Here is a 15,103-nt window from a genome sequence, read left to right as displayed (position 1 = left end):
CCAGAGAAAAACATGAGTTACCGTCCCCAAATTCAATTACATTCCGACGGCCCAGCTGAGGAAAAGAAAGACCCTGTGCCTCCCATCTATTTCAATTAAAAGATAGGCGGCAGGCTGTGCCATTTCTCCGCGATAAATACAAATGAACAGAAACACTCAATGGTGGTGATATAAATATTACAAGGGGAGAAGAAACAGCCATCTTTACAGCACTGGATGTAAAACTTAAGAATGGAAGAATGAAAGATTTTCAAAGTTTGTGTGTGTGTGCACGTGCGCTCTTAATCCAGGCCCAGAACCTAGAATGGGGGTTCCCCATGTTCTGCTCTTGATCTGCGAAAAGGGAACTACAGTTATAAGCACAGAGCCTATTCTGGTATGCAGAAGAATCCGAGACACCTTGGTTGGGGGGTCATTAAATGGCAATTTCACTATTTTCTTTTTCTTCTTTTTTTTTGTTTCATAGTTTTTTAGTTTTCTTAAATTAATTCCCTACTTGATCATACTACAGAGAAGTCACACAAAAGCATCAGGTAGCTGAATTTGAGCTTGTCGATTTGCTGTCATTTGCTACTTTGAATTTAAATCCTGAAACAGTTCTTTTTATTTTTTATTTTTTTGGAAAGTACAATACAGATAGCATTTTCACATATGACACACGAGCAATTCCCAAGATTTTTTTTTCCACCTCTCTTCCTTCCCTCATCCCCCCTCCATGTGGCGCCAACTCCAATGTCTCTGTATAGTCCTTTTTCATATGACATCAAGTCCACACAGTTCTTATTTTTGTCTCCACCAGGCCGAAGGCATGGGGAGAGAGTATGTTTTGCACTCCGTCCGTCCGTCCGTCCGTGTGTGTGTGTGTGTGTGTGTGTGTGTGTCCGTTAGCAGCTAATCTCGGCCACCGTTAACCCGGTCGATGCCAAATTTTGCACACACACTCCCTGGATGCCAACGATGAACCTCTGCCCCAAACTTTCCAGAACGGCCTGTTATAGCGCCACCAGGAGGCCGCTTTGTGCAAAACAAGTTTTTGCACAGTACACCTACAGATTTTGTCCAAACATCACGCAAATTGGTACACAGTCTCTCTAGAGCCATTCAACCAAACCAGTCTTTCAGATTTCTCAGACTCCATCCTGATTGGTTAAGATTGGCTTCCAAAGTTCACAGGAGTGCTCAGTTTCAAACAAAATGCTGCAAATCATGAACACATCGCGTGATTTCCGTGAAATTGTGCACCCACATTCCCACTAGGCCGAGGACAAAATGCCACATGAACAATTTCAACTCAGCCTCAAGGTGGCGCTATAACTGGCCGAAAAGTGTTTTTACCTCTAACTGCACGGATCTGTGGATAACCTGGTGGAGACCTGTGCCCAGAAGGGCACTTTTTCTAGTTTTAACTTAAAATTGTATTGATTTTTCAAGACAGAAAGACAGAAAACATACAGCACTCACAATAACACCACAAACATACAAAAAAGAAAAAAACATAAAATGAAAATAAAGACATCAACATTGCGTTTCAAATTTGTTACATTACACATTTTTTTTCTTTTTTGGAAACTTTGTTCTTATTTTGATTTTTCAGTAAACAGGTGGGTCACGTAGGGCATCACAGTACATATCGTAATTGTTACATTTCTTGTTATTAACTTTCACAGTGTAACAGGTCTTACAGTTCCAGGAGAGTAAGGGAAACCCCTTTGAGTAGTTTCAGAATGTCTTAGTTTGTTCGTTTCCAAGTATAGGGTTCATGATAATCACACATTGGTAGAATAAAACAATAAATAAAGTCTTTACAAAATATCTATTCCCATGTATAATATCCATTTCAGCCAGTATCTGTAAAACGTTTCTGTGCTTATCCTAACGGCGAAAGTAAGTTCCTCCATTTCGTATATGTTTCGTACAATGGCTATCCAGCCACTTCTTGGTTATTTCTTTTTTTGCTGCCACTAGCAGTATTTTAAGAAGGTATTTGACTGGGGTATTAAGGTCCTCTGGTATGTTACACAGATAGACACTTGTAAATTCAAATTCAATCTCAAAACCCATTATTGCGTTAATGTCTGATACTATTTCTAGCCAGAATTGTTGTATTTTTGGGCAGTCCCAGAATACGTGAAAGTGATCAGCCATTGCATTGTTACATTTCCTCCAACAGTTCCCTGCTCCTGAAACAGTTCCGAACGAGGTTTCCACCCGTCAAATACCTTTCTATAGTTTTGCAATTTTCATCAGTTTTTTGGTTTTCGGTGTAGTTTTAGTGTAGCTAGTTTTGTTTATAATTTGTTTAATTAGTTTTAGTCTTTAATTGTAGTTATTTTGTAATATGGATTAGTCAGTAGGGGTGTCACGATCACAACTCATTACTTAATTGTGTTTTTGGCATTTAACATGGGATCATACAATAAATAACATTTATTTTAGGCTTCTTAAACAAAAATTGCACAGGGCAGATATGAAAAATGACTTAAACATACAAATAAATGACTGAGCTTTAATAATCTATACTGTCAAAGAGATATTATGTAAGTAAGCCTTGTCGAGCCATAAGGCCCATGATGCACATGTGGCAGGAGTCTAGCTCCTGTTCATGTAGCATGAGAGAGCTTGATGTACATGACGCTAGTATGTCGCAGGGACTTGCCCCCAATCCACTGCTGAGTGCCAAGCAGGGAGACATAGGGTCCCATATTTATAGTCTTTGTTGTGACCCGGCCGGGGATCAACCTCCCGATCTCTGGGTAGACACTCTAACCACAAGGCCACTAAATTGGTTTAGTAAGTAAGTAATTAAGTAAGCCATGGGCAGGAGCCTATCTCCTGTTTCTGTAGCATGAGTTGGCTAGATGTACAAGTACACCCCCTTCCTTGGCCTACTGGTAACGTACGCTAATGGGTTCAGCAGTTTGCCAGATTAGCCCCAGGCAGACAGACATATTTATACAGACTCATCTCTAGATGTCTTGCCTCCTACAAAACCACAAAGTTCGCTGGCTTTTGCTACAGCATTGAAGTGACTTCGGTGATGACAGAAAGGTAAATAGGCCTGAATAATGTATGTTTTGTAATAATAATCTAAATCTACAAAGTAACATTTAGTGGAGTAGTACAATATTTGGACCTGAGATGTAGTGGAGTGGAAGTAAGTATTGGAAATTGGAAGTAAACTTAAAATACCTCAAATTGTACTTAAGTACTGTACATAAGCAAATGTCTCCACATCCTGCATATACAGTACGTATATTCACTGCTCATTTCTTATTCTTGGTAACTATATCTCCTCCCTTCCAGCTAGAGCTCTTCACGGGTCAAACTAATCTGTGACATTTTACCGTTTCCGACCCGTTCCGAAAACATTTTCAAATGGGAAAACCAAGCCCGAATGGATCCGTGTCAATTTAGTCCGATTCCGACCTGTTCCGAGATTTCCTTCTAATGCCGGCACCGCGCCCGACCGAGATCCGATTATTTCTGATATTCCGAGAGATCTGGCAGACATAACTGTGGACTTTATGGAATAATATAGCGGACGTATTGACCAATTACCATTTTATGATCTCTGCAGTGGAGGATGATAGGGCTAGAGAGAGAAAGAGAGAGAGAGACTTGTCTCATCTCGTCTCCTCGGCATGCGTGCATTTAAAATTAACCAAGTGGATCAATTGTTTTTTACACAATCATCAGTTTTAGCAGATGCATGTGCCTGTCTTGGCTGAATGGAAAATGCACTTATAACAGCTCCTACTTTGCTCTGTTCTTTATCCTCGATTTGCACAAAGTGGGGCCACGCATGAGAGTTGCCATGGTTGCTTTGCTTTGACCTTCTTATAATTATTTGCTTTGAGCTTTGCTTTCACCTCGTTGAGGTCAGCACTGGCGACTGTTGTCGGGACTCGGGGATCGGGATCCATGATATAATGTAGAATTGCACGCCAGTGTTTTCAAATCAGCCCGTCCTGTCTTGCATTGCATGGTATGGTACGCATGTGCATTGTGTAGCTCTTGTGCTGCTGATCCTATAAACCAGCATAATCATCACACAAGTAACACAGCCGTTTGCGTCGCTGCTACACTAAACTGATCATAGGTCAGCCTAAATTCTTCAGTTCGTTTCTCCGCAGCGCAGCAGAGCGCACAGCAATTTACAATTTAGGCATTTATCAGACGCTCTTAATCCAGACCGATTTACATTAAGCAAGAACAAAAACCATGGCAATACATCACATACACTACATAAAAAGTAGTTAACATGAAACATGCTTAAGCTAAGAACGTAACAGTGGAGTATCTACATAATGAAACTATACATATAAACTATACATACTATACTATACTATAAAGTGCTATGACTACATAAAATGCAATTATAGTGATGTCTACGTAACATGCTATAAATCTGTATAAAATGCTATCTAGGTCTACATAAAGTGCTATCTATGGGGCTAGGCAAGTGCTACGGGCCATGATGGAGTCTGAACAGGTGGGTTTTCAGACTACGGCAGAAGATTGGGAGTGAGGTTGCAGTTCTGATTGTGATGCAAAGTGCATTCCATAGTTTTGGAGCAAGAAGGGAGAAGAGTTTGGGACGTGTGGAGCGTTGTCCCGGCGTTTTAAGTGAAAGTACTTCCAGTTTCGCTGCGTTGGCTGATCTGAGTGTGCGGGAGGGTTTGATGGGTTCGATCATACTTGCAAGATATTGGTTGCTTTGAATGCCGATTTTGTATTCTGTGCGGACAGAGAGTCAGAGAGAGACACGTGTCGTGCTGTCACACACACAATCACAAACTGATTGAATATTTTATTAACATTTGCAACAAAATAAAAAGCACAGTCAGTTCACACACGGATCCACTCGGGCATTATGTGTGTGTGTGTGTGTGTGTGTGTGTGTGTGTGTGTGTGTGTGTGTGTGTGTGTGTGCAGTACATTCATTCATGCATACATTGCGTGTTTGTATACATACCTTTGTCCGTCTGTGTGTGTGTGTGTGTGTGTGTGTCTCCATAATATATTTGAGTGCAGTCGGAAGTGTATCCGACTCCGATACTTAAAAGTTTCAGCAGCGTTGTTGGCAAACTTTTTGCCCATTATTTCAGTGTGTATAGTCAAACTGCTTGCGTTTGCTTTGTCTGGCATAATTGCGCCTCCGACTTGTGAGTGAGTAAGATGACCTTCTCCCTGCGCCGCTGCATGGGTGTCCACTCCCCCGCTAGGCAGACCGGCTGGCCGGCGTGCCCACTCTCACATTCACATAGTTTTTATATCGCTACCCACATTAGGGATGGGCGTGGTTATTCAATAACCGTGTTCATGGCAATAAGTCATCGTCCGTTTAGAACTGAATAACTTAAGATATGAAAAATAACATTTAACTTAGCAATATTTGCAATGTTATACAAAAAAATTGTTTTAATCAAATGTAAGTTTGCAGTCGTCATTTAATGTTGTGTAAACTTCACTTCAGGTAATACAGTTATCCACCAGATGTGGCCGGATTTTATCTGCAAGGTGAAATTCATGGGCCTTCTTGCACAGCCCCAGAATACTCGAGCCCCCACCCCTCCTATGTATCGCTACAGCTACAGATTCTGCTCTAGCATTTCTACACGCTTGTTGTGTTTCTCAAAGTTTCAGCCGGCGGTTCTCATCCTGGATTTAAACCATTCATCAGTTGTGGAAATGATTGGTCCTATGATGGAGTCGCAGGCTTTTTCCCTGCCTTGCACTGTGCTGACATGCACTGCTAGTGATGGCCACTGAGACACCCTTCACCCTACTTGGTCAGACCTGAAGTGCAGGGCCATAATAATCTTTATCCTGTTGAAATCTAAAATCTCTCTCCCCGTTTTCCTGTTTCTCTAAAGCAAAAAAATATCAAAAATATCAATACAAGTGGCACCCTTAGGGGGGAAATGATGGCTTTGTATTCTACATCCAGTATACAGTATACCGTAACATTTTTGACTTATGAAATTAACGAAAGGCTTTGATCTGAACCGTACCTGATAATGGTACGGTTCTAGAATGAACTTGATTTGGACGCTGTCACCTTGTGGGCCGTCTATAATCATTTGGTTACAGTAGCTATAATCATTTGGTTACAGTAGCTACAGTATGTTCACTGTGTTCAACTAAATTGGGTGGCGGTGGGCGGCTGTAGCTGAATGGGAAGAAATCATCGGCCATCTTGCCTCCACCGGTACTTTCAACAAGGGAAAGCCGCGAACAGTCCACTTACAAAGAAATGTCCAAATGCCTAAACCTAACGCACATGCACACACACATGTTGCACACACAGTCACACACACACGCACGCGTGCGCTTCTGTGTGTGCATGTGAAGAACACATGCACACACAGAAGCTTTAATATCCTCGGGCCCTAACGTATAGCACCGAGATAATTTCACACTCCATACGTTTCTCGTCTTCGTTTTTGTGTTCTCTGGGGGTATCGAGGTGTGTGTGTGTGTGTGTGTGTGTGCGTGCGTGCGTGCACGTGTGTGGGTGTGTATGTGTGTTTACCAATCCCAGGTTGGTTGCTCGCAGCACCAAATGGATGTTGTTTTCATCCGTGTCTGACCTCCGTGGCAGCATCAAAGTGCTTCCTAATGTGTCCCTCACCTCTTCTAAACCAGGTCATGGGATTTCAAATGATCCAAAACAAACCATTAAAGAAAAGAACAGCGATCGAAAGGAATTGCATTTCATAAATCAGGGGTCTTCAATGTTCTGAAGGCCAAGGACCCCCTACATGAGAGAGAGATGAAGCAGGGACCCCCCCCCCCCACACACACACACACACACACTATACTGTACATATTAAATCAATTTGTGTTCTAGATTAAACTTTTTCATAGATTTCATAGATCGCTTTATATGTGACCAAACTTGACCCACAGTAAGTCATTGGATTTAAAAAATAAATCGAAGCAGGGAATCATAGCTTCAAATTGAGTTTTGGAGATATGGCTTATAAAGTAATGTCTTGCAGAGAAACAGTGAGTTGAGAAAACAGGCTTGAAAGGTTCACTTTACAATTGGTTCACATTACACCTACAGTAGCTACATGTTTAAGCATTTATTTCATATTTACGTGTTGATTTCAGCTCTGACATTTATTTCAGACATGCTCTAGTACAATGGTTCCCAAAGTGGGGTCCGTGGACCCCCAGGGGTCTTTGAGGGAGTTCCAGAGGGTACCCAGCTAAATGATAGTTTGGAAGCAAATGGACCCTTATGGTTCTGTAACTCTGAGAGTGTACAAATTTGTACACTCAGAGTTACACTAACAGGGACTTTACAATATAAATTGGGGGTCCCAGAGATAGAAATGCCATTAAATGGGTCCGTATAGTGCATGTCAAACTGGGGGGTCCTTTTAAACGGGTCCAATTAAACGGGTTGAGAATCTCTGCTAGAACCGTAAAGATCTTCTCTTATGGGGGTCCCTGGCATATCTTTTCAAATGGAGGTCCGCAGGCTAATTAGTAGGGGGTCCTTTACATGAAAAAGTTTGGGAACCTTCAACCACTGCTCTAGTACAGTATGTGAAGAGTCTGATTTATTTTCTTTTTTTAATCCAAAATGAATTAATAATTAATATCACAGGCGGTTTTTCTCCTCTCCTGAACAGTTACAGTAGTCTTGCTGCTGTATATTTGTTTATTTTTTCACATAGTTAACCACTTAAACCCCCAAAAGTAAAACTCTCTTTTTCCCCCTCTGTCTACACCATGGGTTTTCAACAGGTGGTCCGTGGACCACTGGTGGTCTGTGAAGGTGTTGCATGTGGTCCCTGACCATGCATTTAGTAATGTAGGAAAGTGAAGATTCATATTTGAACTTATTGTATTGACCACAAGTTGAGAAACAATGCAGTAAATGATCTGGTGACAAATGATGACGCGTCGATGTTACTGGGAAGTCGGATGTCAAGAACTTCCACAGAAAAGTGAGTTAGAATCTCAAGGGAAAGAAACCCTACCGGATTGCCTGGTTGAGTCACCATTATAAGGAATTGTGTCCATAATCAATCGGAAGTGTCTGCTTACTCATAGAATAAGTTACAATGAACAGCAACAGTTTAATATGGAAGGTAAAATTTTTTCCCCCACACCACAACCATATCCCCCCTCCCAACACAACAATGGTCCCCAGGTTAATTCTCAGTCAGGGTGGTGGTCCCAAGGTTAATTCTCAGTCAGGGTGGTGGTCCCTGGTTCATAATCAGTTGAAAACCCCTGGTCTGCACCAAACCCTTTTGCTGAAAATAGCCGATCTACATGCGCTAGTACGATAGGTCTTTGTCAGCTGTCACTCTAAAATAAATTACACAGTACTGTAGCTTTGTATGCAACTCTTTTTTGAAGGTACATGGCTAGTGTTTGAAGTGATATTATTATTTATACTGTTGTGTGTCCAGCTCCAGCAGAAGGAGACGAGTTGTGAAACAGCAGAAAAATACAAAAATAAGTTAGATTTTGTTTTCTTGTATTTCTCCAAAGATTGGTTTCGCCGTGGAGAATGCATTTTTTGCTAAAAACAAACTTCCCGGTAACTTTTTGCAAAGTTACTCTGATCTGGAAAGGAGTATTCCTCAGAGCGGTAGATCCATAGAACATCGAGTCTCTCAAGTGTTTGATCAACAAATATTTGAACAAATCAGTTCAGGCAACAGACAAACATCCACACCAGGTGGTACTTGTTACACCAAACACCACCAAAGTGAAAAACAAAGAGAAGGATCTGTGTGTTTGCCCTCAGCCTTCTCCAGCAGCAGCCAGCAGGGAGTCGAGTCAGGTATAGTTGCGTGCGCGCTGCGTATGCGTGCACTGGGCATATGAGTGTGTATTAGGGGGAAGGGCTTACGTCAATGAAAAATTCATAGCCAGCATTCAGCCGACATTATTCCGACATCAATATTGCATGGGGCCTTTAAACGGCTTTTGTGCCGAGCTCGGCGGTCGGGTCTGTACTGTACTGTTGTGCCAGACTGTCACGATGCATTGTCCCTGACGGACCGTATTGAGACACGAGACCCGGGCACCAGATGACAGCTAGATGACATGACGCATTAATGAACACATGGTTGAAGTCTCTAGGCTGAGGAGAGATGGTGCATGCCTGCGTGCGTGCGTGCGTGCGAGCGTGTTTGCGTGGGGGGAATAAATGTATTTTAGATGGCTCTCTCGGGAGGTGATTCCAGGTGATACCTGCTATATGTATTTGAATTGGCTTTGGCGATATTGACCACAGCATGGTTAAATGAAAAGTATACATGCACGTACGGTCATTGCTCGTGCATACACACACACACACACACACACACACCTGCGCATGATGCCCTCCCGCCCTCTCTTTAATGCACACTTGACCCCAACACGACAGCATTTCAGCCTGGCTGTCCATAAAGCTATCGTAAAGTGCAGCAGCCTTAATCTCTCCCGTCAGCCTTTTAAGAAGGAAAAAAAAATGGAAGGAACTTGATGCACTCAAGTACGCAAGGTCATCCTGCTACTTGCTTGCATTCCTGGACACAATCGCAGTCCTTTCCCCTATTCAAATTAACGGCAGCTCCACGCCTCGGCATGGCTGGCACACTTCTGCTTCTTTTTATCTGTCTCTATCTATCCCTCTCTCATCTCTCTGTCCTCTGACTCATCAAAACACAGGTTGCCGGGCCCAATCTTCTCATATACTCTCTTCTTATACTCTGACCAAAGATTACATATCCCCCCCCCCCCCCTCTCTCTCTCTCTCTCTCTCTCTCTCTCTCTTGCTGCCAGAGCAATCACCCTCTTATCCTCCAAAAAAGATCTATTCTTCCGTCCACATGCGGCACTCTCTCTTTCTCAAACTCTCTATTTTAAAACCCTCTCGCTCTCCTTCACAATGCCAATCTTCCACGGGCGAATGAAAAAACGGTTCCAATATCCCACAACGAGGCAATAACGATCAGAAAGCAATAGCGGGCAAGTCGGTCAGACCGATAGCATCCAGCTATATAGCGATAGCAGCCTTTGCTAATAGCACTTGTGGGGGGGTTGGCAAGTTGAAAAGAGGTTTCTCTGCCAGACAGCCTGTTTTTTGTGCTTTTCTCAGTTCTCCTCGCACAGTTCATGGTTTCGGAATGAGAGTCTGTTCGCTCTGAAAGAATATATATTCAAAGATTTGTGCCGCATAATGCTTAGTTAAAACAACACCAAAAGGGGTTAAATACATTTTACAGGGCTGTAGAGAAGAAAAACAAACGATTGCATTTATGGGGCACAGAGGAATCAAACTGATTGATTGAATCAATTATGCAAATAATTGATTTTAATAAAATCATGCGTTTGATTGGCTAGGTGGTATTTAGCTTGAGTATAAAATAGGACTAAATGGTTATTGAGGCTACACTATTTTGTAAACTACTAAACTATAAACATTTTTATAGTATATAATAAAAATATCTATTCGAGTTTTCTTCTTTTGTTTAGAATAATACCTAACATAAAATGATCAATAGTTGCAGCACTGCAATTGTTTGTTCAAAAATGTCAGGCAAGTTTCACTCTCATGGGGGAAACATGCAGATGTTACCGAAAATAATGGATGACTGGCTCAGGATGCAATCTGGAACTCATTTGAATGAATGTAACCAATCTGCAATTTTGTAACCAATCTGCATGGTGGAGTATGTTATTGCAATTTATTACACAGGCTTGGTTAAATGCTTGATTCTGATCACTGAACTCATCGGTCTGTTATTCTTGAATAATGACCAAACTCAATAACATGCCGCTGTCTAATCAAAGACGCAATCAATCTGTGCTGCATCCAACATGGCAGCCACGTAAACAAACACATGCCATGTGCAGCTAAACATTACTCTCAAGAATGTTTTTGAAAACATTTGAGGTGAGAAATAGACAACCAAATATTGATTCTATTCATCAAGACTTTCTGTTTTCTGAGGTGACCGTATTGCACTGGATGCAACTGGCTAGGCTAAATGAATGGACTACTGTCATTACAGTAAGCAATGAAATCCATCCTTTTGGACCAATTTATTAGTTTCAAAAGTAGACAAACCCTAAAAACTCAAACTAAATTAAAATGTATTCAAAAGACTGACTAAAACCAAATAAAAAATTTGCTGTCCAAATCATCACTAGCAGTAGGTCACCTAGTGGCTGGCAGGTAGTACTGCCCGAAGCTCGCTATAGATGTTTTGGGGTAGACCCGGGTTCCAATCATCCCAGGTGTCACAGTGACCTCTCCGCTTGGGGTAGACCCGGGTTCCAATCATCGCAGGTGTCACAGTGACCTCTCCGCTTGGGGTAGACCCGGGTTCCAATCATCCCAGGTGTCACAGTGACCTCTCCGCTTGGGGTAGACCCGGGTTCCAATCATCGCAGGTGTCACAGTGACCTCTCCGCTTGGGGTAGACCCGGGTTCCAATCATCCCACGTGTCACAGTGACCTCTCTAGACCCGGGTTCCAATCATCCCAGGTGTCACAGTGACCTCTCTAGACCCGGGTTCCAATCATCCCAGGTGTCACAGTGACCTCTCTAGACCCGGGTTCCAATCATCCCAGGTGTCACAGTGACCTCTCTAGACCCGGGTTCCAATCATCCCAGGTGTCACAGTGACCTCTCCGCTTGGGGTAGACCCGGGTTCCAATCATCCCAGGTGTCACAGTGACCTCTCTAGACCCGGGTTCCAATCATCCCAGGTGTCACAGTGACCTCTCCGCATCGCTAGAGGACACAGAACTTAGGGAGTGCAGCTTTAAAGGATAAAAGCACGGTGGTGCATTAGCAGTGCAGGCAGGGAGTCATGGAGGAGGGTTGCAGAGATGGTGAATGTAAGAGGCCATTAGAGGGGGGTGTGTGTGTGTGTGTGTCAGTTGTGAGGACCATTTTCCAAGAAAAATGCTTGCCTTAGTATTTGAACAATGTTTTACTTTTAAAAAGAAGATTCAGGTTGTTGTTGTTATAGGGTTAGACTTAGTCGCATGCTGGCGCCGTGCACCGAAAATTGTCGATCTGCAAGCTGCCCAAAATATTTGACAAATGGCTTTCATAAAATCCCTGCACAAAGATGCCGATGTCCTCACAGGTATAGTGATATAAACTGTGCGTGTGCGTGCATGTGGGTTTTTTTTTTACCGTGTGGGTGCTAGTTTTATTGTTCAGTGGTTGGTGACTGTGTGTGTGTGTGTGTGTGTGTGTAAGCGAGAGAGTCAGGGCTCAGTGATGGATGGAGTGTGCTGACGTTCGCAGCCTATTAGACTGTGAGGCTGGACATGGCTGCTCTCTCTCTTTCCTTCCAGCTCTCTGCCTCTCTCACTCTTTTCTCTATCTTTCCATCTCTGCCTCTGTCTGTCTGTCTGTCTGTCTGTCTGTCTGTCTGTCTGTCTGTCTGTCTGTCTGTCTGTCTGTCTGTCTGTCTGTCTGTCTGTCTGTGTCTCTCTCTCTCTCTCTCTCTGCCTTTTCTTCCTCATCCCTGTCGTCAAGTTGCTCTATGATGATGATGATGATGATGACGACGGCGACATTGGGGGAAGGTTTTGACTATACCTGTTTAGTCATCCATTACAAAAAACTCAGAATCAATGTTCTGTGAGTCATGTCCTCCTGGTGCTCAGTGATGATATCAAACATGCTCACCCGGCACACACACACACACACACACACACACACACACACACACACACACACACACACACACACACACACACACACACACACACACACACACACACACACACAGTTGACTTATCTCTCCACGAATGAACAGTGAACAAGGAAAGACTGCTTTCATCTTCTGTGCCCTAGACAAAATAGAACAAACTCCAGGACTGCATCGATTGCTCTCCATAGAGACATTTATGGTCTTGAGGATGCATTATACATCTGCATTTTGCAAATAGTTTTTGTTCTTTTGGACTTCATTTGAGATTGTATTGTTTTTGTGTTCATATTCTCAGGGTCTGCTTGAAAAAGAGAGCTAGCTCTCAACGGTCTTTCCGTCCGGTCGGTCAGGCGGTCAGTCACTTCGACTCAGAGGAAGACATTCATTAATTCACTGAATGAATGAATGAATGTCTCGATGACGAATAATTGACTGAATGATTCACTTTCATTAATTCATTCACTCACTCACTCACTCACTCCCTCCTACTCAGAGAAAGACTTTCTGGTTTTTCAGTGATGTTCCCCCACCTTCTCCCAAGCACGGATTGGTGTTGCTAGGCAACTACAGTATGAGTACCCCGGCGGCCAGGTTCAAATAAAGCAGTAGTGTGTCTGCGGCAAACGGCTGTCATATCATACGTCTTTGTGTGAAAAGTTAAGCATAGTTTGTCCTCTCTTTTGGCTTCCAAACGTCCTTTCATCGCAGGCCATTGGCCTTAGAATTTGAGCCAGTTCTGTTAAAGCAGAAACTTTGACCTCTGGCCGTAGACGATTGCAAATGCAGCGCACCTCGTCATTCATTTGGACACTTTCTGCCAGGTGTGGATCACGGAAGACGTGTTGTGTTTTGAGCAAGGGGTCTTCAACAGGGGCTCAGGGTTCCAGGGCCGGGCCGCTGCCAAATGTTTGTGTGATAAGATTTGTGTTGTTACATTTGCCACTTGCATCCCTATTCTGAGGAGAACATTAGCCAAACATAGCAGATCTACAAGCTCACAACGCCTCATGCTGCGCGGCATTGTTAACTTGTAGATCGGTATTGTCGGCAAAGAGGTTTGGTTTAGAGGGGGGGAAAAAGAACAGACCACGTACAGAGTGAAAGTGAAAGTTTACCAGTTTGACCGTTTGTCTGGAAATACACATTAAAGGACTAGTTCACCCCCCAGTTCAAATAAAAATATTTTAGGTGGTTGCGGCCTGACAAGTTTAAAAACCACTGACTGATTCTAATCATTCTATAACTAAATATATTGACAATTTCGTCAACAATAAAAACTAGACTAAAATATTAGAGAGGCACTAGACTAGTGGAGAGTAAATCCAGTAGGACGATTATTTTCAGCATCAACCAAGTATAAAATCAGGCATATACGACACGAAGTTCAAGGCCAAATTACTTTTTGTACATTTTAGTCGACCAACACTAGTTGGTCGACTAGTCGAGCTCTACCGCCACAAAAAAAAGAAAAGAAAAAAGGAAAATAAATAAATAAAATAGAATAAAAGATGTAACCAGCGACCTGGTGGGAATCCTGTGGCCTGTAGAATGATGTGCTGTTTGATGACGTTGCGTAGAGTGGTCCTAATGGGCCTAATGAGGTGGCTGAAATGAGCCTGAATAATGCGTTTTATATTAACTGTACAATATGTGAAGACATTGACCCTATTCTGATTCTGGTAGTGGGATAAATATGACAGAATTTTAGATTCCAAAGAATGTGCTGCCCAAATCACCAGTTGTTGTGCCGGTGTCGTCCTCCCATCCAGGGTGGCCCACGAGAGGGCTCAGGCGGCAGCGATGGCGCAGGCCGAGGCCGAGGCCAGCGTCCAGGACGAGGTGTCCAGGATCGTGACGGTGGAGCGTGCCCTGAGCCACCAGACCCTGGAGGCCGCCGTGATGAGGGAGAGGGTCAGCGCTGAGGACGAGAGGCTCCGCGCCAAGCTCTATGTAAGACGCACACGCACACACACCGACACAGACACGCACACGTACAGTATGTATTGATTGAAAGGGTTGGCATGCTGAGCTGTTACCGCCAACAGCGCCATCTGGTGGATGGCTCAGGGCGCCATGCAGTCATTTAATAGGCAAAGCATCTTATTCTGAAAGCCGTGTCACTCGGAAACCGAGAATCACAAAGTAAAAATCTGCTATGTAACATTATCATTTAATCCAACCAAAACATACTTTTTGTTTTGTATGAACATGAACTCTAGACCCTGAACTGTGACCTTTGCACTAGTGATCTGTTGACTACACATGAACTCTGCATTATGAACTTGAGCCGTGGCCCGTGACACATGAACTGTTTAATTTAATGCTGTTTTTAGTGCTGCTGCTTCTTATGGGCATGTGCAATATCAGTGGGTTGTGCAAATGCATTTTTATATTTAGTGTTTTAAGACGT

General features: G+C 43.1%; 1 protein-coding gene across 7 annotated transcripts in view; it reads left to right on the top strand.

The window, feature by feature from the left end:
• Positions 1 to 15,103, top strand: part of chchd3a (coiled-coil-helix-coiled-coil-helix domain containing 3a) — a 138,245-nt gene that overhangs the window by 39,129 nt on the left and 84,013 nt on the right. For all 7 annotated transcript variants that reach the window (XM_083758252.1, XM_083758250.1, XM_083758251.1 and 4 more), the window contains one exon: positions 14,463 to 14,643. In XM_083758252.1, coding sequence (XP_083614378.1) covers positions 14,463 to 14,643 — 181 coding nt within the window. The remainder of the gene's footprint in view (positions 1 to 14,462; positions 14,644 to 15,103) is intronic.

This window comes from Protomyctophum parallelum (genome assembly GCF_964188405.1).
Source record: "Protomyctophum parallelum genome assembly, chromosome: 22".
In the NCBI taxonomy this organism is placed as follows: Eukaryota; Metazoa; Chordata; class Actinopteri; order Myctophiformes; family Myctophidae; genus Protomyctophum; species Protomyctophum parallelum.
This window is presented reverse-complemented; position numbering and strand designations above follow the sequence as displayed.